At 40.3% G+C, this 24,428-nt stretch overlaps 1 protein-coding gene across 31 annotated transcripts in view; it reads right to left on the bottom strand.

The window, feature by feature from the left end:
• The window catches only part of CAMK2D (calcium/calmodulin dependent protein kinase II delta), a 120,463-nt gene that overhangs the window by 26,114 nt on the left and 69,921 nt on the right, over window positions 1-24,428 (bottom strand). For 4 of the 31 annotated variants that reach the window (XM_032684759.1, XM_032684762.1, XM_032684768.1 and 1 more), the window contains 11 exons: window positions 22,590-22,662; window positions 17,211-17,313; window positions 14,140-14,223; window positions 13,054-13,148; window positions 12,377-12,499; window positions 11,649-11,732; window positions 11,026-11,068; window positions 7,151-7,188; window positions 5,612-5,644; window positions 1,740-1,799; window positions 114-155 (listed from right to left, as the gene is read on the bottom strand). In XM_032684759.1, the coding sequence (XP_032540650.1) occupies window positions 114-155; window positions 1,740-1,799; window positions 5,612-5,644; window positions 7,151-7,188; window positions 11,026-11,068; window positions 11,649-11,732; window positions 12,377-12,499; window positions 13,054-13,148; window positions 14,140-14,223; window positions 17,211-17,313; window positions 22,590-22,662 (778 nt within the window). Of the gene's footprint in view, window positions 1-113; window positions 156-1,739; window positions 1,800-5,611; window positions 5,645-7,150; window positions 7,189-11,025; window positions 11,069-11,648; window positions 11,733-12,376; window positions 12,500-13,053; window positions 13,149-14,139; window positions 14,224-17,210; window positions 17,314-21,577; window positions 21,651-22,589; window positions 22,663-24,428 lie in introns of all 31 variants that reach the window. The other 27 variants (XM_032684775.1, XM_032684765.1, XM_032684773.1 and 24 more) reach the window with 16 other exon arrangements.

Raw genomic sequence — 24,428 nt, 5'->3', positions numbered from 1 at the left:
GATTTTTTTTTCCCCTTCGGAAATTCCTGGAACGGCCCTGTTTAGCTGTGGAATAGTGGTGGATGGAATGTGTGGTGTGGAAAAGCAAGATGGAGTTGATACTTTCTGAATACCTTATTTCCATCAGGGTTGTGGATTACTGTAGTTTGGGGCTCCTGAGCGAGAACAAAATAAAGAGAGAAAGAGTTCCCATTGGTAAATACATTTTCATCGGTGTGAGGGAGTGCAAGAAGAGCCAGCTCACAAATGCTGAACACCGACAAGAGTTAAAACAAACATTAACTGTCGCCAGAGGGTGAAAACTGGATGTCTCTAACACAGATTTCCTCAACAGCAAGCCAGCAAAAAAGGCCATCTCACCTAATGCAGCAGCATGCAGAGACCTTATTCAGGACTGATGCGTGCAGGGCTTTGAAGCTCTGGAGACCTGCAGAGGCTCTTCTGCACCAGGGCAGGCAAAACGCTTCCTGTGCTCTCCTGCCTCAGCCAGGCCGGGCAGGGTGGCCACAAATCACCCCTTTCCTTTAATCATGTTTGCTTGTATTAGTATTAAGGGATCAAATCAAAATACAGATGAAGTGACAAGGACTAAGAATAAGTTAACTACGTTTAAACACTCCCCTGTTTTGGAAGGAGTAAATTACCACCAATTGCTGCCTTGGCAGAGCAGCATAAAAGCAAGCGAGAGAGATCTTTGTGTCATTTTAAAGTGTAATTTCCCCAAATCCTTTTGCCTTGAAAAAAGATTCAATAATCTTTGAAATGGCAGGCAGCCAGCACGCTTTCAGCACGGGCTATTGGGCACGGCTCCGTCTAGGAACAGAGTGCCATCCACTCCTGGATGAAACCTGCTAGCTGGTCCTTGGGAATTACTTAGTGTATGAGTCAGTGCCAGCTGCTCCAAAAAATTCCAGAGGAAACATCTCTCCAAATGGGTGTGAATCACCCCCACCTTCAAGGTTATATATGGGAAATAATATGTCACATTTCCATTTGTGAGCCCTGTGACACAGAGGTGCCTGAGAAAAAGGGCTACTAATAAAAGCAAGACTGCAATAAACATTCATGAACATCACTTTGATTAGAAATATGTCCCTAACAGAGCTTATTAATGAGTAATGCCTCCTGCTGATTTAAATGGAAGAGAAACAAGCAAAACTGTTTAGCTCTAGATGCCTCTTGATCCCAGAGAAGACTTGCAAAGTCCTGCAGAGTTGTGGGAAATACAGAATGAAAATCTGAATAAGGTCTGTTTTATGGCAGCCTAGCAATAATCCTGTTAGCTCTCCTGGATATCAGTACTTATGCTAAGACAGCAGAGAAAATAAGAGCTGCTTTTTTTCAGAATTTTTTGGGGTGAAAAAGGTTAACATCAAAAGGTGGAAACGGTCATCAGGCAAAGAGCTAAGAGCAACATCAAGCGCATTCTACTCGCTTTCTGGCACAGCATGCAAAAAAATTCAGCTACAAACACCACGACTCTACCGCATTCAGCTTCCATTTAACATTGTCTGTCAGTAAACACGCTCTAATGGACTTCCTCACAAAAAATAAGACAGCGTAATTCAAACAAAAAAAGGTTTTCCAAAACCTGTTTTTAGAAAGCAAACAGAGTAAATGCATGAAAAAGCAGGGGGGGGGAATTAAAAAAAAAAAAAAAAGACAAAAAAAGAAAGAATAACAAACGGAAGACAGTCAAAAACTTCAAGATAGCATGAGAAGGAAAATTCCAGGTATACCAGCGCCGGGGTAGGAATATTTTCCTTGGGGCTGGTTACCACGTTGGTTTTGTTGTTTATCTGTAGGTATGCAGAAAATAGAAACAGACAGGCCTTAGAACTGGCGGGAGGCACCCTATCTATATCTCTCTGTATAGAACATCTATAGGCAGATATAGATATCTATGGACAGATATAGATATGGAAATAAAGAATCACAGAAAGATGAACTTGTGAACTGGCAGGAGCACTAACAATAGCTCCGGGAGCTGGCTGGCAGCTCCTCCCCACGGCCCTGCAGAGCCACTCCACCAAGGTCTATATAAGGTACAGATGACTTCAGTGACACTTAGCAGAACAGAGAGCCCTTAAGTAGCAGCTAATCACATGTAAGAAGAATAAAGAATTAATACGGGTCTGAAGAAAGTCCTAAATAGCCATTTTGTGACATTCAACAGTATTAAGCAATTGCACCCTGTAGTTCTGTATCTCTAATTAATTATCGCTGCCATAAATAATATTTGATTATTTCATTATTCATAGCTCTCCAGGAATCTATTTTGTTCTACTGGCTTCTGATTCCATAGCTGAATAAACATGATCTTTCTGATGCCAGAAAGAGACTGGTGCCCCTTTAGCTTTTTTGGTGTTATTCTCAATAAAAATAATTGGCAGTGTGATCAGCCCTTCAATTTTGGTACTATAACCTGGAAGTGCAAGGTTTCACCTGTAGTTTTACTCCACCAATCAGTACACATCTGTTGAACCTTACATGGTACTTCTTAAGCTTAGCACAGTACTACACCTTTACAAGACTTCTGGCTTTTATCTATACAAAATATGAATTCAAATTAAGCCACTTAGCAGTAAGTTTAAAGGTATCTGATTCTTTAAATCCATTTTTTAAGATTTAGCTTTCATTAATACCATGGCATGGGAAGAACAGAAATACTGAAAACAATGTACTGAGCCACTTCTGACATGCACTAAGAAGCAAGAGTCAAGTATAATAAAATGGTTTTGAAAGATGTAATTTTTTTCCTCTAACAATAATTAGGAAAAAATATTACTTATATTTTGGTCACATCTAATTTTAACAAGGGCAATCCAAAGCAGCATGCAGAGTTGGGTGTAAAGATATATATATATATTGTCTGGAAAGACTTTGATCCAAACAAAAAAAAAGGCTCCACTGAACCTTCCAGTCACAGTACTGAGCAATAAATGTGCAAAACAAAGGAAAAAAAAGGCTGAAATAGTTTTTTCAATGGATCTTTCTAGAAATGCAGTTAAGTTCACAGAAGTGAAAGAAACGAAAATTCATGGAACTTCAGCAGGTTTTGATGATTATTTTACTTTGGGCCAGGCGTGGCAGCTGACTTGTGGATTGCAGGAATTAAGGCTGCAGCTGAAGTGACTCTTCCTTAGGATATGTCTACATTATGGCAATGTCAACAGGATTTGCAGTAATTAATTACAGACTGCAAATTTCCTGCTCTTACCCAGCATTTTACAGGCTTTGAAGAATATAAAGCAGTTTCGTTAGTTAATCAGGGAATATTATGTCGACACTAAATGGTATTTGATAATACTTGTGATAGGAACCGTTCTCCCATATGGCATAAAAATAATTTCCTTTGATTTAAAATCAAAGTTCACGATGCTCTACAGTAGGAGGATGAGAAACACTTACTTTAAACAATGGTCTTTCCACAGAAATTGTCATTAAGAGAAACTAGGAGTTATTATTGAGTTCAGAGTGTTTATGCCCCAACTTGGTCTTGTTATTGTCAAATAAATTTCATTTATCTATTCACAATTGCAGCCCTAAGCTGAAGAGGTGTCTGAAGTCGAGACAGGGAGAGAAGAAATAACTTTGTGCAGAAAGTCTTTCATGGGGAGACATAATTATTGGCAAGTATTTTCCTTGCTTTAATATCTATGGGATTCTGAGATGGGCAGAACCTGAACTCCTTACTCAGGAAAAAACTTTAAAAACATCCCATCCATTTCAGTAAATAAAAGTTCTGCAGAACTGTGGAATAGTGAGAATACAAAGGACGCCGCTTGACAGCAAACTAAACCTTCCAAACAAGAGAAAAATCACATATCAAATTATATAACTACAGATTCATATTTTTATTACAGCGTAGTCAGAGAGACTACGAATAAAAAGGCCCTAACAAAAGGCATAAAGAAAAAACATGTGGAAAGAAATGAAGATTTCACCAGGTTTCATACAGTCCCACTCAGTAGCAGTTTAATATAAAAACGAGAGTGATGTGCCAAATGAATGTTCATTGTTGAATACATAATGGAAACAGGTTAATCAAATTTCAACTCCAATTTTGCCTGAGTAAGGAGAGCAGGCTTGGGTCCATACTTCCTGGGTGAAAGCCCTATAAAAATAAACAATATCCATTGCAGCTACTGCTGAGAGCTGCAGGAAACACATTCAAAAGTTCTTCAGCAAGATATCGAGAATCCAGCATTCATTAGTAACAGCAGAGAGAGATAATGTGGTTCAAAATACAGTTATTTTGTCCATGTAAACAGAACAGGTGAAACCCTTTGAAACTCTGAGAGAAAACAGCAATAAGCTCTACACGTTTTCTCTCTCATAGAACACAAATATATTAATTTATGAACACATGGGGTGTATTTTACATGTATTTTTAACAGCAAAGGGAAATCACTCCAAAAGGAGGAAAATGTTTTCATAGGGAACAGTTATTCTAAAGTTGATTTGTGCTTAAACAGTGGCCTTCTACTGGTTGTGAAGGAGTTTTTCCTCAGGCATCGTTCACCAAAAGCCCCTCTCTGAGGTCTGAGAGTACAGGACAGACACACACACGCTCCAGTCAGCTGGGCATGGCTGCAGGAATCATTAGTGGTCTTTTGTCATATGTTATGAAAATGTTTTTAAGAAGCAAAACGTGTATCTTGGGGCTTTATCTTTCAGATGGCACAAAAAGTTAACGCACGGTTCAGGTTCGGGACCCTGGCAACATCCACACTGTACCTTTCCAGTGCCCCTCCTCTGGACACCGCTGAAATTCTGTGTCCACCCAAATAACAGGTGATTTTCCTACAAAACTGCTCGGCTGCTCAGACCTCCCCAGCAGTCAGTGCTTTTCGAGGAGTTGTGCTTCCCAGAGAAAGGTGTGGATGAGGGATATTCGCCTTCTCTCTGCTGATGGCACAGCCCAGCACCGTGAACACCTCCCAGCTCAGATTCAAACCCACAACAGTGGCATTCAGAGGAAGTTACTGTGTGGCATTGCGGAGGCCAAGTGAACACAAGACTGGAGAGTGGGTTGAGGAGGAAGAAAAGTTATTGAGATTGTCAGTGGGGACATCTTGTGACACGGTCCTGAGCTGTGAAGGAAGCTGGCTGGGAAACTGTAGTATGGAAAGGCTGGGAAACTGGGCTTTTTACTCCTGAGCACTTAGCATGGCATCGTGGGCTGCAGCAGCTCAATTAAGGCAACACTATTTCACTGTGCAACGTGGTTACATTCTATGACATTCATACTATTAGCTTCAAAAATAAAGAGGTTTTAATAACGAATAGAAGGCTGTTACAAGATTACTATTTTGTTACTATTCTTATTGACTAAGGACAGCTGCATTGGCTGATGTTACATCTACTTTTTTTGTTTTCTTATGTCCCCAGGTTAAAAAAACAATTAAAGACTTGCTTGAAAGAACGGCAGAACGATTCACTGTGGATGGCATATAGCAACTGCAGGCTTAAAACTCGACAGGGTTGTACTGTAAAGTCTTTCAGCTTCTCACAGTATGTTAACAAAGCTAAATGCAACTGTTTGGTTTCTAAGTGTGAACGTTTCACAGGAGGAAAAAAAAAAAAATCTGTCGATAAAGATCCTCACCATCATCTGAACACTCGAACTGGACTTCCTTTTCTGAATTGACCAGTCAGAGAGAAAGGAAAAGAAGAAAACGTGACTGGTTGGATTTGAAGTATCAATGCATGGAGTACAGTATATTTCTCTTTTGGATTTTTTTTTTTTTTTTTAAATAAGAAAAGGACAGCTTAAGCCGTAGGAAGGGGTGGAAAAATGCTACGGAGTTTACAGTAGCTCAGGCACAGAAACAACAAAAACAGACTTCCCCAGATGTAAATTTACTCCCTCTGCTCCACATGACCATGCAGATAAACAGCAGACACATAACATGTGCTGAAATCCAAAGTATCAAATCCCAACGAGTGCAATTCAGGCAAAATTTTGGCAACAATTGTTTTCCATATTATAATCAGAATTGAGGTAGAGCAAATACCATCGTGGACCTGTAGGAGGAATGATATTTAAAAAGGAAAAGCTGGTCAGAGAAGAGCGCATAAAATTTACTTATTCCAGAAGGAAATGTGTTAAGGGTTTTCCACAGGAGAGATAGAATAGTACTGAATGTGTGCTTCTCTGTGGAACTAGGATATTTACTGCTTGGCAGTGAGAAGCACTGAAATCATGGTGTACTCATTTGATTTTAGGTCAGGCTCATGATTTTTTGACCAGAAAAGTGTGCAGAAGTCAGAGAATAGGCACAAATATACTGTGAATCTGATATTTAAACAAATACTCATAATGCTTTGTTAAAGTGAGACATTAAGATTAAATAGAAAATTAAAATTCACTTCAAAGACACGCTTCTGAGTAAACACAGAGCACAGAAGAATATCTTTTGAATGTTATAATGAAAACTTGAGGCATTATCTTATATAGTCTTCAGGAATCCTCCAAGAAAAGAAATAAATTATATTTCCCTGGCTTTTTTTCCCAGTATTTATCCAGAACATCCATTTGTGAGGCATCTCTCCTCCTGCAGGGCCTGGTGACGTGAGAATAGGAGCTCTAAATCACGTACGAAAGCTGCCAAAATGTTCCCTTCTTAGCAAGGTCTCTTAGTCAGGAAGAGCTGATTTGTTGAGATAGTAAACCCCTCAAGTTCTGCCAAATATAGCAAGTACATCTGGCAGAATACACCTTATGTGGAGCCAAGCCTACCCGAAAAAATTTTGGTCTTCCATGAAATCTAAATGAAAAGTCAAGGGGAAACACAGAGGCAATAGAGCTGCAGATAAACACTGATGCCTACAAAGCTAATGTGCCCACCACCAAACCCTTATTATAAGCTAATTAATAACTTTGAGTCATTAATTACACAAACATCCTTCATTAAAATAGCAAGAAAAGCATTTTCTCCAGTAGTTTTCTATCTTCCACTTATTTAATGCTTGATTTGCAAGTATTCCTTTTACTTAAGCTTCACCTACTAACTTTAACCACTTCATACAGAGAGTGAGAAGCACTTATTAACAAATTCTATGGAGGAAAGAAACAATAATCAATTCTAAAACCTGGCAGAAGTTACAGGTAGGTGGTGACTACTACAGTATATTTTAAACCTACCTTAACTCCGTCCGGCTTTTTCAGTAAACTCTTGGCTGCTGTAAAATGAGACAAATAAGTTCAGTGTCAGGTGGGTCCCCCTGAGCTCACCCAGCAAACCCCCACTGCCTCCCAGCTCCAGACAGGTGCTCAGCTTTTATTTCCTCCTTTTGTTGCTCTGAGAAATGAAGCCTTTAAGAAACTACCAGTCATTCAGATCCCCACACATCTCTTTTTCCACCGATTAAAGCTGTGGGTTAACTGCACTTATCCAAGGAGAGAGCTCCTCGGGTGGCAGAGAGGAAATGGAAGCAAGGTGAGTGTAAAAGCAGCAGCTTTGGATATTTTCATTTTTTCAACTGCAATATATTTATATTTGCTGATGGGATAGTTTGATACAACTATGAAAAAATATTGTCCTGATGGCAGGGACTTGGACCAGGGGTTTGCAGAGTATCTTAATGGTGTTATTAATATGACAGTGACAAAAAAGAGATCAGTAGGAGATCAGTAAGGTACCCAGAGAGCACGGGGAGGTGCAATGCTCTCTGTTCCACCTTTGGGGATTTCCCACCAGGACAGCATCAGTCTCCCTGTGTGAAAGGTCAGGACAAATAGGAAAGGAGGGACAATTTGTTTTGGAGGGTTGATTCCCAGCAGTCAGTAATAACAAATCCTAGGCTTTCCCTCAGCTTCTAATGAAGAAAACCTGCTATTTTCTCAGTTGTGTTCTATGTTGATCAAATCTCTTCAAAGCAGTGGAGTCTGATGGGCAACATTTCATTTGCCTTAACGTTATTAACGTGTCAGGCTCTAAATTCCCCCACTTGAAACTGGCACCAGATCCTTGTGAATTCCTAAATTTGGAGGGCTAACGTGCGAACACGCACAGCGCGGCTCTGAACCTGAAAACGTTTCCAGCAGAAATCCACACTGGCTGACCTACCACATCCAAATAAACTACTCACTAAAGCGTGAATGCTTCATGACTCACTGCCAAAGACATGGAGAATAATAAATTACACAACGAGCCCGCCGTGATTTGGGTTTTATTGTTGTTTATGACCCAACCTTCCCATCAGAAAGTGTCCCACAGCTTAGGTTGTAAGAAATTCCTGTTCTGTATGTAAGGGAGACAGTCCTGACATGGAGATCTCATCACTCCTGCCATCCTTATCTTTAAAAAAAACCCCCAAACCAATGGGACCTTGCAAGCCTAAGGCTTGCAATACTGAGTATTCAGTTTACACTGGAAGTTAATTCTTGTAATTGTGGCTTATTTTCCAGCTACATCTGCATAAAGTGCTCATTTTAGAGCACAGAAAATGTAGGATCACCTCAGCAACCATCCATAAATGACTCATCTCCATTATTGTGTTGCTTACATGAAAAAACCTGGAAAGTGAAGCCAGGTTAATGTTCTATAATTTCATTAATATATCAGCCCTCCAGTGTAATAATTATGGACGTCAGCCAATACCACCATTAAAACTCCCACAAGGCCATGACTTACCACTAAAATGAACAAAAATAAATTTGCCTGGACCACTGAATATTTTTATTTACAGAAACACGTGAGTAAATATTGAAAACAAATTGTTTTCCATATATTTTTGAGGTAGGACACTCCCTGTTGCAATGCGTGCTTACAGAACCTGATGCAACACGGCTTTAGTTTTTACATTCCCAAAAATACTGTGGGCACTCCATTAACTTCAGGAATTCATTTAGGGAAAGCAAAAGGGAGGAGCTATTTCTGAAACCTAAGGCCAAAAAAGCCAGAAGTTAACTGCTTTCAAAGCCTCTTTTATACCCTTAGCCCTGATAAAACTAAGGGAAAACATAAATTAATTCTTACAGGCTGCTGTAGGTCCTTTTGCTAAATTTGTGCATGACACTCGTGAGTTCTTTATTAATGCTTAACAAACATTACATGTTCTATGTAAAGAAGTGAATGAAAGCCAGGGCACCAAAAGCAATAACAACAAGTATTGCGTGTATGGCACTGCCAGCATGTCCTTCCAAGTGTGCCCAGGGTGGATTATTATGCAGTATTCCATGTTACAGGACATATTCTGTGCTCAGCTGCCTCTGGTGCTTCTGGCTTGGAATGTATTTTTAATAGTATTTTGACTCATCATTCTTTAATCACAGATACTGCATACAAATCAAATATTTAAAGAATTTGCAGGAGCAAAGCAATCAGCAGATTCTAAATTAAGCTCACAATGAAAGATTTCTTGCAACTACAAGCAAGAGCTATAAATAAAACCTAAGGCAGCACTAATAGGCCAGAAAGCAGACTGAAAGGGAGTGGTGTTGTGACAACATGGAGAAATTAAAGTGATTGAGGACAAACAGCAGCTCGGATTTAGAAGAGAGAAAAGATGTTCCTTTCACGTGCTGAGGGTCTTACCTCACAAGAAATATACATTCCACATAAAAAGAAGAAAAAAAAAAAGGAAAATAAAACACTTTTATAACCACATCGTTATGGACAAATGACCTTCAAAAGCATGCTTTGCAATGAAATACAGTGAATAAATAAATTGAAAAAATAAAGTGTCATCAAGAAAAAACGTGGATCGTTATGGTGTAAAACATGGGATGATAAGTGAAAAAAATAAAATGAAAGAAAGTTCCAAAAACCCTGCTTGCTTTTCATGCTGAAGTACTGTTTTAAAACTACTTCAGCTTTTTTGGTTGGTGGAAGTTGAATTTGACCCTCACACATACAGACAGTGACAGTTATGAAAAGGGATGAGGAATGATTTATTTGTTTGATATTTAACAGTAATTCATTCTTACAAGATGTGCAGCCTACAGCCTTCCCACCTTTAAAGTGAATTGGCAGACACTGGCGACTCATTAAGCACTAACTCAAGGTAATTTAAATAAATGTAATCTTCTGTGCTTAGGTGTGTATTAAATAAAGGAACTGACTAAGAAAGAAATTGTATTTCAAATACTATGCAAATTGAACAAGTTGCTCTTGCATTCATGATTATGTAATTTTTTTTGGATGAGTCAGTGCTTATTATTATTCAAAACATGCCCAAAGCACTGCCATGTTTTTGTCTGTACAGTAATTTATGTTACACTCCAACAGTTACATCACAGAGTAGGAGGATAAGTAGAATTACTGATGTTTAAATCTGGTGTTCTTTTTCACTACTCACTCGAAATCTCAAATGGCAAAATGAAAAATTCAACACAGCATCAAGATTTTGGCAATACTACTATTGAGGACAATTCTAACTCCACTAACAGCAAATGTGTTTCAGCTTTTGTTACTAAAATTTGTTTAGCACAAAGACTTAAATCTCCAGGACATCACTACAAAATGATTTCATAAAGAGGAAACAACTCTTTTTATATCCAGCTAAGCACGGCTGGGCACTACAAGAGAAGGAATAGGAAAACTCTTGTTACAATGTTTCTTACTCCTTAGCAAAGCAATAAAGAAATGAATGTGTATTTATTCTATTTTTTAATACAGGCTGCAACAGAATCATGGAATGACATGTCACATAATAAAAAGAAGTTTTTAGATGTTGTTTTGTGAGACTTATGCATGTGGAGCTTTATGCAGAACTTTCAATGTTCCTCCACCAAAACAGACATGAAAACACTGTCTTTTGACAGGTAACCATCAGAAAGCCAGGAAGGAGCTCAGCTTCTACAGAAAAATCAGACTGTAACCTACAGGAGAATCTCTTTGGCCCAAATAGTTTAAATTTTGATTACTTCTGCCAAGGAAGCAACTTTAGATATATCATATTTAGATGCTCCTGAATAACAGAGATCTTTCTGTACTAATGAGTCCTAACCAGATTTGGGTCTTTACAGACATCAAAACATAAAGACTGCATTGATCTGGAGTTCAATGAACATACCTGAGAAATTTCTGGTAGCCAGCATTGTTGTCAAAATGGCCCCCTGTGTACACACACATTTTCTCAAATTAGCATCACACTTGTGTAAAGGTCTGAATGTGATACAACACAACAAAAAGGAAAACAGGTGTCAATTACAGCAATTACTGAATTAACCCTGAAAGAATGGATTGCCTGGGCATTGCCTCTCACATGCCATGTCATGAGAGCATAAACTGTCATTTAATCTTAATTACACACCTATCAGCCACTTGATAATCTCAAATATTTACCATTTCTGAGTGAGTAAAGCACAAGCCGTGAGTACTCACAGGCACAGCAATTATCAGCAAAATACACATCTGAATATGGAACAGACTTTACTAGCAACCTTTAGGTTCCTTTTTTTGGGGAGGAATAGCAGTTTATTTGTAAATTGCACGTTAGAGAAGTTCACATCTACAAAGCTATCCTGCCTGGCCAGTAGAAAACAAAGGATAATCCAAAAGAACAAGCTTTTAAGATTCTCATGTCAAAAGCTGACCACCTATCAATAGTTCATTTAAGCAGAATATTCAAGAAAAAATGTACTTAGAGACCATTGGTTTTACACATGGAACACAAGCACAAGTTTTCATTCTTACCTTTAGTTTTCTTCTGGCATTGAATTTCTTCAAGCAATCTACAGTCTCTTGTCTGTGCATCATAGAGGCAACAGTAGAACGTTGCTGAGAGGAGAAGAAAAGAATTATTTAAAGGCACCCAGCCAGCTGTTCAGCAGTTTAGTTACTCTACAACTCACATATCCCAACCCACATGGTCCAAAACTTGGGCCTTGAATGTCCACCTTGTCTGACTATGCAACCGTGCTCATTTTATGAGCCTTTTCTACGTGTAAAGTCCTCTTAAAAAGTCACAGTGTGGAATATACTGAGAACTGGAAAGCAGTCCTGGATCCAGGGACAACCAGGTAGCCTCTGCTACCTGCAAATTGACTTTTAGAAGTCTCTTAATTTCCTGCCTTTACATTTCATGCTTATCAGAATGACTACAGGGAAAAGAAGATGCAAAGCATTACCTAACTCAAAGCCACTTGCTTGTATTTTTTTTTTCCCACTGAGACTTTAAAATGGCACTCTAATTTTGGCAGTGAACTCCTGCACCACAAAGTCAAGGCAAAGGAGTTCATTTCTGCAAAAGTCTTATCCCAGGCTGAGATCTCAATGTACACCACTACTGACTGTATCTGTGTAACTACAATTTTACAATTTCTAGTTACAGAGCTGCATGAGTAAGGACAGGAGTAATCCTCTGCACACTTTCACAGCTTTGTCTGCCCAATGATCCTGGGAAATCTGGGGGAATTACTTACACAGATCCAGGGATGCTTTAGTGCTTCTGATGCTGTGATACGTTTCGCTGGGTTGATGGTGAGCATTTTGTTGATAAGGTCTTTTGCTTCAGGAGTCACTGTGTCCCATTCTGGTGAGGGGAACTTCAGGAAAAAAAAAAGAGCAAGAGCACATTATCTTGTACAATCTTTACATAACTTCACCTGAGGATCCACTACTGGATTGGAATAAGGGCTTAAAAATTATAAGGCTCTGCCCTTTTCTCTTCATCACTCACAAATTGCTTAAATCTGGGGACAAACAGCACTCTGTCTGTTTAATGTAATATGAATAGATGATGGTGTAAAATTCATACGCCACCAAATCAAAGGTTCTTACTTAACAACAGCTGTAATGTTTTTTGTCAGAGTACCTGTCTTTAATGAAACTATTCCTTTTGCAAAGCTCTAGAGCAGCTTGTATTTCCAGAGGTGGGCAATACAACAGCATAAGATAACACAACAGCAGAAATAAGACTTAAATTAGCATATTCCAATAAGGTTCACGTTAATAAAATGATATTTACTATTTGGTGTGACTCAAAGATACGCAAACATTAGGAAAAATATTCTGATTTCACCTTTCACTCTATAAAGCTCCTATTTTTATATAAATAACTGAATTATAAATAACTGAACAGGCAGAGCATGGTACATACATCATAAGCACCAGCCTTGATCTGCTGGTAAAGCCTGTGCTGGTCTTCATCCCAGAACGGAGGGTATCCCACCAGGAGGATATACAGAATGACTCCTGCAGAAAAATCAGACCAGGATTAAGGGATTTCAAGAGACAAACTCCAGAAATTTTGCACCTAAAAATTATGAAAAACAAAAGCTTCAAGAGTGCCATCCCAGCCACTGGAAAATACTGTCCCTGTTCATACTGGGGAAAACAGAAAAGTGGGGTTCACAAGATAAGCTCTGATGGAAAGCAGGGGCAATAATGAGCACCTGACACAACATCAGATCAGGAACACTGAAAAACTGAACTGATGGAGAAATAACATTCCATGATTCTGGATGTCGCTGGAAAATGCCTTTTTTACTTCTGGTTTTATCATGGCTTCTACCGGTGTGTGCAAGATCGTGTTCTAACTAATCTCATGCAAAGAAAATTTGGGCAATGCAATTTATCTGTATATAAGTCAAAAGAAAATTAAAAAGACCACCTGCTAGTCTTACAGAGATGATTCACTGAGGCTAAAGAAAAGTGTTTTCATAAATGCAACCAAATAAAAAGTGTGGGTAGAAGTAAAATAAGGAAGCCAGCCACTGTTCTCAGCTGGGGAGCTGCCACTGGTAGCAGTTATCTCACACTACACTGTTTCAAGAGCTGCATGATACACCAATAGCTCTGCACTCTACTTTGCAGAACATTTAATTTTGCCCTTTATACCTACACTTGTGGTATATTGGTCAGATCAAATCTTAGGCTGCTTGTGAACCAAAACGAAGGCCCAGCTCACAGTATGAGCTGTTATGTTTCCTAACTAGTTAGATGCCTTACATCTGCAACTATTTTTGTAATACTTTGTGGAAGTGTATTATACCATGATAACACACCTTCATAAATATTTTTTTTTTAAAAAAGAAGCTGGGAGAATAACAAAAAAATCCAATGAATACTGAATTGTATTAAATATTGATTTCCTGATGCAGAATATAGCATATTCTGGACGTCATTTCTCACCCTTAAAACACCCCACAGTGGATTGAACACGTCTTTCAGAGCAATTTCTTACCACATGCCCACATATCCACAGGTTTTCCATAAGGATCTTTTCGTAACACTTCTGGAGAAAGGTATCCCGGGGTACCAGCAAAGCCTGTCAAAAGGCAAGGCAACTATTGTCAGAAGCTGAACGTGCTCTGCAAAAATCAAGGGATGTTTGTAAACATAAGAAACATTGAGAGAGTTCAGCTCAGTGGTGTGGGAGGGCAGGTTTGTGAGTAAACAACATGTAGGGTTAGATTTAAGGAAAGCAAAGAAATCATTTAGGAGGGAAAAAAAAAAAAAAAGAGATTAACAGCAGTGTTTGAAATTCCTCACACAGAAGTGAAAACCCAATTCAGCCAAAGCCAGATGGTGGCAAAATAAATGTTCAGAGATGTTCAGGCTGAGCTTTCTGAAGGGTGTTACTTAGGATGAAGTCCACTGATTCGGGCTCAGCCTTCTCCCAGCCTTTGCTGTCCCTTTACACAATCTTCCCACTGCAAAACCCATTTCTGTGAAATTGTTCCACTTCTGGAAAGCTCCGTCCAAAAGTTTACAGAAAGCATCTCTGAAGCAATCTAGTCTTTAAAATTTATACATCCCTCATCCTTTATTCATGAGAGGCAGTGCTGCTTTCTCCTGGCAGCAATGCAAAACAGAGGGAGAAATGTTACTTTTCTTAGGACACTGCAAAGGATAAAAACTTAATGACCATTAACAGTCTGCACCACTTCAGTGAGGATGTCTGCTCTTTCCAGCATCTTTGCCTAAAATAAATACTTGGGAATAACTTGAAAGGTGAGAATTTGGTGGCTTTCATGAAGGACCACACTGGATTCCACAAAACTCATGAGAGACAGTGATAACACGCAGAGTGCACAGCTACAGAAAAAAGAAGCCTTTGCCCTGCAGTTGACAATTATTTTGGAGTGGGAGGAGGAAATGAAGGAACACATTCTGTATATTCTACTGAGAAAAGAGCTAAAATATGGTCATGAAAAATCAGCTTGTTGTTTGCAGTCTCCTGATATGAGAGCTATGAATTGTTCAGGAGCACTATCACACAGGAAACACATCCTAAGCTCCTTGGAGAAGCTGAAATATAGATGTTCTAAGTAGCTTTAAATAGAGTGCTGTTTCATATCCCTTTTGGGTGTAGTGCTCTATATTAATATTTTTGCTCATTTTAAAGGGGAAATAATGTTGCCTTGACTTTAAAACTTACCACAGCTCACTGAACACTACTAAAAATAAAATCACTTGAAAATAAACTTTAAAGCAGAAATAAATACAGGACTTAGCTAAACTTATCTCTTGATGAAGATACAGAATGGATCTAAACAGAAATAACTGGTGTGGTTTTACTACATTAAATCATAGAATGGTTTGGGTTGGAATGGACCTTGAAGACTCCTATCATTTTTTGATTTAAATAAGTGTCCAGAGGCACAGGACAAAGTCCTTGCTTTGGTGAGTTCATCTGCCTCACACCTTCCCAGTACATCAAACACCTCCTAAGAGGGTGGGAGGTTTCACCAAACCCTGTAACACTTTCTACAAATAGGCAAAGAACAGGTTTGTTCTGCAAACATGCAAACCAGGAAAGAATCCTGTTGTATCCAAACACAGAGAGCTCGAGCGGGTTTCCTGCTGAGGCACAGCCACGGCCCAAGCAGAAAAGGGACCATCACATCAGGGGACTACACCCACAAAAAGAGAAAAGGAAAAATAAAAGGAAAAACAAAGAAAAACACACTGATGCAGAGCTGTAGTTAGACTCAGAGCATGCCGTGAGTCACTAAGTGCTGCAGAATCCAGGGGAAAGCAGGAAAATCTTCTGAAAGCCAGAAAAAGTTCAAAATATCAAGTACACTGGAGTTCATGTTCTGCCCTGGTAATGCAGTCCTAGAGCTGAAGGAAGGCACTGCGACCACCATGGAAAGATTTTGCAGAGGAAGTTCCAAAAAAGGTACAGAACAACTACCACTTTTTTTTTTTAAAAAAAACCCAGAGCCATGTTAGACTACTTTCTTCTTATTAGCTTGCTGACTCTTCCTTACATATATATTTTGAAGACGTTCTGTTTCTTTCTATCAAGTTCTCATGATGGCACAAGTCTAAACCAAGCAATTCACAAGAACCAAATGACCAAAAAGTAAAGTGCAGGGTTTTCCAGGGAATTGCAACCTCCTTTGCATCATCTGCAACCACAGAAAATGTCCCTGAACTCAAGTCCAATCTGTTGATTTTGTCTTGAGGTGCTTTCTGTTTACCTGCTGTGTCTGTCATTATAACAAACCACTTGTGTTTTGTCTTGTCTCCATTCTCCTCCTTTTGTACTGGTCTATTTGTTGATGTGCAAGAGCAATCTCCTCTGTCTTTTGAGGATTACCGAAATCCATTTATATAAAGGCTGGGATTTAAAACAACAGGCTGGCTTATAAAGCTGCCAACATATGTCCAGCGGTGCTGCCTGGCCATCTACATGGAGTTACAGCCTTGCCTGCAAACACTCAACATCCCAACTCCCTGCCTGCACAAAAACCTTTGTGCTTCCATTCCAACCTTTCACAGCAAGCTCACAAGCACCTGGTTCCATTTCAAACTGCACTTTCTAGCTGCTATAAATATTTTATTCTGCATTTTTTCCCCACCTGGGATTTACAATAGATTTTATCCTGTGCTTGACACCTGTTTGGAAGGTGGCATGTGAGACACGTGCATCGTGTTTGTATGTGTCCTGTTCTTTAAAATGACCAGCACTCAGTATTTTCCAATATTTTCCTTTGGGCAGCTGTTAACTGTAACAAGCACTCTGTAATTAGTATCTGTCTACGGCCTCAGGTACTCAACCCCCTTATTTTTTCCCTTCAAGTCACATTTCAAAGTGCTTCAGAATGAAATTTTCGGGTGTCTCCAGCTGACAGAGAATGTTTTGATGACAGGTACACTCAGCAGTATTAACCTACTGTCTTATTCATTTGAGCACCTGCTGGGAAGCCACCCATCTCCCTCCCAGCCTCTACACCCACGGTGAGAGCTGGGAGGTTTAATGGCTACACTGAACAAATGGTGAGAAAAAAAATAATATCTACTTACCAAACCAAGCTTGCTGCTCTCCCTGGACTTCTATAGCCAATCCAAAGTCTGCCAGTTTTACTGCTGCTCCCTTTGATTTGCTAGCTAGAAGTAAGTTCTCAGGCTTTATTCAGAGAGAGAAAAAAATCGAGATGAGAAGATAAGTAAGTACATTTTAGACAGGTTTTCTTTTTTTTTTTTTTTTTTTTGAGTTATGGTAGTCTGGAAAAGATCAAATACTTAGAAAAATGAAAAAGAGGAAAAAACCCCCTGAGTTTTCTCCATGAAATTGCAAAAATTGCACTTCCCTGTCCTACTTGGAAAGAGCCAGCAGGCCTGTAAAGAGCCTTCATGAGCCCATGACAGCAAGCCTAAGGACAGTGTGGAGAGGAGTCAGCCACGGTGGGAGTATGGAACTGTGACAGGACAATCCAGAGATTCCCTACCAGAAGAATGTGGCAGAACTTCCCCCAAAGACATGGATTCTTCGATGATCAGCCTAACCTATGCATTGACATCACAAATCCTTCAGCAAAACCAGCACACCCACATTTGTGCCTGCAGAGAACCTTTAGAAATAACAGTGGAAGTCAGTGAAAGTCCCCACTTGGCTTTTTTTTTTAGGGTGCGTTGGTCACATCTGAACTCAAGTGCACCAGTAGACTCGCACAGTTAAAGGAAACATAAAAAACATGAACACGACAATGGTGTTCTTAACACTGTTCATAATGTATCCTTTAATCCTCAGTTAGCAAATACATCAAATGCAAATTGTCCAAACACAACTTCATTGTATGAATGTTTACTTTTAAAAAACCAAATAACTCACTGTAGAATTCCACAGATTATTTCAGAGAACTGTGACCTTTAGTACAGTATTTTCTTGCCATTTCTTTCTTTCGTAGCTCCGTGATTTTTTAAAAAAGGTTTTGTTCTACATTTACAGAACAACAAAACCTCACTTTCAAGGCTATGGCTGTGACTCTTCAGAAGCAATTTTTGAAGTGGTCTATGACAAGGGACTTCACTATATCCAGTCTGGCACTGGGGACCTAATCCTGCAAACTCTTAAATATGTATTCCATGGTAAATCCAGCAGCAATCATATCGTTTCCAAGGGACTATTTATGTGATTACAGTTAATCCCATGCAGGTACTGAGTTTGGAAACAATTAAGATCATAAGCTTCTTTCAGCAAAGGCTATCTTTAATACATGTCAGGTATCCAGCAATATATACTTGAGCCTAATTAAGACCTCAACCACTGTGCTACTTGTATTAATCAACAACACAACTGGCCCTGACAAACTCTTTAGTCTAAAAGGTGTTTCTTACCCTCTCATCAAATTGTAAAGGCACATTTTTTCAGCAATTTACAAACACCATTCCCTCACTTATTCCTTTGTTACTCTGTCATAGAACAGATAACGTCAAAAACCTTTCATCACTAGTTACGTGATGATCTTCTATTGCCATATTTTTAAAAAACTGAGAGATTAAGGTAATACAATCTTTATATCCACTTACATTATCAATAATCACCTCACCTACATTATATGGCACACTGAGTGCATTGCTGAGGACTCTTCTCTAGGTTCATCAACACTGATTTAAGCAATGTCACTCTCCTTGCCATTTAACAACACTGATTTCAATGTACGGTCACAGAGATCTGGAAAGATTCCTCTCAGAGTGAGAGAAGTTCACAGCAATTAATTCCTGGAACTCTGTTCTTATATAAACCTCTTAAAGCAATGGATGATCCTATTTGGCTGTGACCTTCAGGCAAGCCAGCAGCAGTGAAAAGCCTCACCCTCTTGGATGGCACACAAGCACTACCCTACCGAGCACATAACGCTTCCCAAAAAGGGATTTCCTTCAAAACAGGAGTTTTGTGCTTTCTGCTGCTGGTGGTGGTTTCTATTTCCCCTTGGGATGTTTTTTTTTAATTCCCTTCTGTGTCTTTGCTTTGCCAATCGCAGTGCTCCGCAGAAACACCACTGTCAGATGTATGTTCCACCAGGATTCCTGATTTACTCCCATGCCAAAGACACGAGCCCTTTGGACAACGCCGAGTGGGACCGTGCACTTAACCAACATGCAGCTGTCATTTGAGGCTGACGAGAGGCACGCTGCCTAATTATCATGCATTAACTTGGAATGGCTGCAATTACTTGGAAAACATTAACAGCCCAGCGTGGGCCACGCAGGACTCGCACTCTGGATTCAGTGGTGTCACCTCGTGCTCCCAGGGAATGGGCTGCAGCCAAGCATGCAGAATGGCAGTGTTAACTGCTAAAATTACTTACAAATAAATTAACCTGATTTATGCTGTGTTTTTCCAAAGGTCTTTAATCCTTAAGACATCAAGTACTTATGGCTCTGTGTGTTTGTCCTTGAATGTAACCAGAGCAGCTGCTTTTTGGGGGAGGGCAAGAGGGCTGTAATCACAGAGTCTCAGGAAAGCAGCAAAGCTGACAAGAACTGGAACTCCTACCTGGAAGCAAACTTTTTACTGGCTGTTAAAGACAGGTTGTTTTTTTTCTGGATCTAGGCTCCACCACCATTCTGACTCACACCACTGATCACAAACAGAGCAGCAATGAGCATTTCTGCAGCTCATAAGGGGCTGCAAAAGCTCCTCTCCACTTGCTACTAAATTACAACAGAAGGAAAATTAAATAAAAGGAGATAATCCAAAATCTCATCTCGTTGCCCTCCACACCCCCAAATATGCCATCAAATTGTGGACCGAGTTATTGGAAAAAAAATCCATCAAATTTTGCGGTTTGAGGATCCATGCCAGCCCTCAACCACCTTCTACATGTCTTGCAGTTCTGGTCTTGGGCCTTGGCATCTTCTCTTCGGCACACGGAGTTCTGCTGGGATTTCACCACAGTCTGTCATTTCAGATTTTGGGTTTTTTGGCTTTTGCCACAAAGTAGTAACTGAAGAAGGATGGTTTTCTTCTTCCTCAAGTTTTCACTTTCAGAAATGAAACCGGGCACCACAGCTTGGCAGAAACACTTTTTCTCACTGTTTTTTTCAGTTCATCGTGGATTTGACAGAATAAAAAATCCACACATGGTCTGGAGCAGGGAACAGCTGGATTTCATGCATTTCCAAAGAAAAAGTTGTTTTGTGTGAATGTATGAAAAGTACTAGAAAACGTTCCTTATTCTGTAGCTTGCATGGCTACAATCCTGCTTTTTAAATTCCTTCTGATGCTGTATGGAGAGGACAGGAATCACTGGAGCAGCTGGACAAATTTGAAATCCTTTCATTTAAAGGGAGCATAACCCTTTATGTTCCCGTAGGACAACAGCAGAGACTTTATACATTCAGGCAATAAGGGTTGTTTATTTGGGAGTAAGGAATGGCAAGGAAGACGACGGCTTTCTGATTCCAACATTATTACTAATGATAACCACTAGAAAACTCCTCTCCTAGGAGGAAATCCCTGCTCCCTATAACTCATTCAAGAAAGGAAAACAAGAGCCCAAGAAGCTGTGCCAGAAGGGATTAGTGTGTTCTGCTGCCTTAGCCCACACGCCACATTTTCTCTGCCTTCTGATAGTTCAGACAGTGCACTTCTGTTCGATTCCAAAATAAACAATCTTCTTTCCCTTGAGGATTGTGAAGCCCAAGTACCCAACTTAAGCCCTTTCCCTTATCCACAAGGAGAGCTTACTACCAGCTCTGGGACAGCCTTGTCTCTCTGAGTCTCATAGTAAAAGAAAATATCAACTCGCTTTTTTCCATGCCAGCATGGTTTAAATGCAGAGAGCATTCCTGCAGCAGATGTCCCCAGCCATCTGGGCAATTACACAAATAAAAAAGAGGGAATGCTCTTCTCAACACAAGAGTTCCCTTTCTGAAGTTTCTATCCCAACGCTAAAGTTTGTCTGGAAGGAGCTGGACTCCTCGGGTGACTGTGGTGAGAACATTGCAGAAACTCTCGCACTCTAAAGACGTTCTGTAGCCCAGCCACCATCTGGAGGAGAGAGAGGTCCTTGTGCCAGCAGTCCCAGAGCAGCTGGCCTTCCGTCACTAAGACGCGTGACACGCAAAGGCTACTGTGCTTCCCAGAAGCACTCCGAGTTACGCTGATGAGAGATGGAGAACTCCCGCCATGCCCTGCCCCAAAAGCTCTGGATGGCACACAGGAAGACCGTGTGTTGACCGAACACACCCAACGCTTGCCCAGCACCTCCCGTTCTCCCTGGTGCTGCCAAGAGGTGCTGTACAGTCACACTTCCAGCCGAGTTAGAAACAAAACCAACCAAAGGGCAAAAGGAAGAAGAGGGAAGTGTCTGCGCTCCGGCTGCTGGAGGCCCTGTCGGGAAGGGACGCTGCTCCGGGGCGGGCGGCGGGGCAGCAGCACTCACCTTGAGGTCGCGATGGACCACGCCCAGCTGATGGCAGTGCAGCACGGCCTCCAGGATCTGCTGAATGCAATGACTGCATGCAAACGCCAGGGGCGCCCGTTAGTTCCCAGCGCGCGCCCGCCGCCCGCACGGACACGAGGGCGGCGGTGCCAGGGTGAGGCTGGGCGGGGCCGGGCGTGGCCGTGCTCCCTGCCCCACACCGCCCGGCCCCGCCCGGCCCCGCCCAGAGCACGACGGCCTCAGGCTCCACGTGGGGGGGGTGCGGCAGCGAGAGACACCGGCCTTGGAGACACCGGCCTTGGGTCTGGTTTTAATTCGATACAGATTTTTAATTTACTACCGATTTGTAGTTTAACGACAATTTTTTAGAGGGCAAAAATTTTGCCACTAATTCATTGACAAGGTCGTGCGTTTTCCTCCTTCCTGACTCATAATGAGAGCCTTGGCAGAGGCGTTAAAAAATTGTAGGAAGGGTTAGAAACTGCAGCGGGCGTTGAGGTAAACCCAAACTCCCCCCTTCAAGGCAGGTGTTTGAGGTCAATGATTAACTTGTCGCCGTCCAATTTAGGCGGCAATTAGCGTCACTCGCCTGAGGGCTCGTCATGCCCTGTTGTTCTGCTACTGCACCCCAGGGCCTCAGCACAGCGGTGGCGTTTACATCTGCAAGCTGACATACATCACAGCCAAGGTTCACCTCCGTGTGCCCACACAGCCACACATGGACAGCCCCAACACAGCACCGGACACGGCGGACAGCACGGGGGAAATCCAGCGCCTTGGAACGACACGGGTTTTTTTTTTGGGCAACCATTCCCCCTTTTGCCATGATGTATATTAGGCCTGTAGACTTGCAAACTGGAGAGAGGCGTCATGCAGTATTTGTTGGACCGGTTGTTCGGAGAGTGAGAAGGGTAGGCAAGGGAACATCACAGACAACCCACCCTCTGCCCCTGCCCAGCGGAAAGAAAACCCCAAAATTCTTATATCCAATTGATGGGCACCAGATACTGACCTTCAGGTCTCTGTGAACTATGCCATTTAGATGACAATGATTAACACTTTCTAGAATCTGCTGTATACAATGACTGCAAAGATACAAGGGCAGAATGGAAGGGAGAACATTTTAAAGGCACATAATCACATTAAATACAAACTAAAATAAAAAAAAATAAAAAAAGGTAAAGAACAAAAACAATTTTACACCTCTTGACAAGTCTTGATTGCACTTTGAACTGGATATTTCCAGCTCCAACACATCCAAAAAACAAAGCCAAACAAAAAACCAAAACCAAACCAAAAGAGACATTTAACATGGAACATATGACACCTACGAGACAGAATCATTAGACTGTATTTTCATTCAGCAGTATGGAAGCTTTTTCCAGTTTCCAAAAACTGCTACAGGCAAAATAAAGTGGAGGCAATAAAACAATTAGTGGTATGTTTTGGTTTTCTTAATTTTTTTTGTGGTGAAGTTAATATTACAACAAGTGCTGAAACAAGAAAATGCTCAGAAATGAGATGATATACAGAAAACAAATGAAACAAAAAAAGTCAAAAGCTAAGGAAAAGCAAAACATTTTCTGTTTTGAATAGAATGGTTTCTTTATAACTATTAGTAGAATAAAGCCAAGTCATTCAAAAAGGTGGCATGCATTTTCATTTAAAATAGTGTCAAGCTTTAGTTCAGTTAGGAGTCACTTGTGAAATGAAAATCCACATTAAGAATTTAGACAAATGTTTGCATTTGGTGCTTTCAATAATTTAACTAGCACCTATTTTTCCATGCCCAGGTTTGCAAGTTTTGGCCAGCCTACGGTGCCAAAAAGCACAACTAAAACATTCACCTCTGCGAGCACTAGAACTTTTGCAGATGTTTTTTTTTTGGCACCACAAGAGCTTATAGTTGTTTTTTTTTAAGATACCCTTGTGGCACAAGTGAGTGATGATAAGTAATCCATAACAGTCAAGAGCCGAGGAGTTGATACTGCTCATCCAAAACGTTTTGACCATGGAATTCAGAAGGAATGGTCATAAATCAGTAACTGGAGCCCAAGCCTGAAAACCCTTCCTTAGGCAAGTAGTTCCCAACTCACTGACCTGGGCTGTTTGTGTGAGTACTGACTACTGGTGTGAGGAAGGGCTTGCAGGAGCAGACCAGTGTTACATCCTAGGATAGGACATTCACTACTTCTATAGGGTTACACACATACATACACACTACAGATATATATATATATATATATATACATACAAACATATATATATATAAATATATAAAATACAGAGATGCATCATAACTAGATATTTCATTTATTTGGTCAAGTTTAAACTGCATATATAAAATGCATATATATATCATATATCATATATATATATATATATATGCAGAGCCCCTTCCAATATGTCATAATTCTACAACAGAAAAAATCATCATTGCAATTTTTCCTTTGAAATCCCAAGTACCTTAAAATCACACAAGGACACCACAGACTGGCCTTTGGCATCAATATTAGAATTTTTGCTTGAATCATGGTAGGAAAAAATAATTTGAAATTTTTTTTAACATAGCTCCTCTCCTTTGACCCCACCTAAACCACTCATTTTGTCTTCTGTTCTACAGCTATGTGTTGTTCTACATTTAAATGCTTAAAGCAATGATGTTTCTACCATTCTTACAGATGTAGCAAGGGCAAAACCAGGGAAAGCTTCCTAATGTTCAGAATAACTTCTTGTCTGCTCACCATTATCCTGCCACTGTTGTTAGGAACACTTAATCCTTTCCTGTCATCTGCTGAATAATTCCAAATGTAAAGGCATCATTTAAAATTATGTGAGCTAAATATGTACC

This window comes from Chiroxiphia lanceolata, chromosome 4, assembly GCF_009829145.1.
Source record: "Chiroxiphia lanceolata isolate bChiLan1 chromosome 4, bChiLan1.pri, whole genome shotgun sequence".
Classification (NCBI taxonomy): domain Eukaryota; kingdom Metazoa; phylum Chordata; class Aves; order Passeriformes; family Pipridae; genus Chiroxiphia; species Chiroxiphia lanceolata.
The sequence above is the reverse complement of the archived record's forward strand: the minus strand, read 5'-3'. Positions and strand labels throughout refer to the sequence as shown.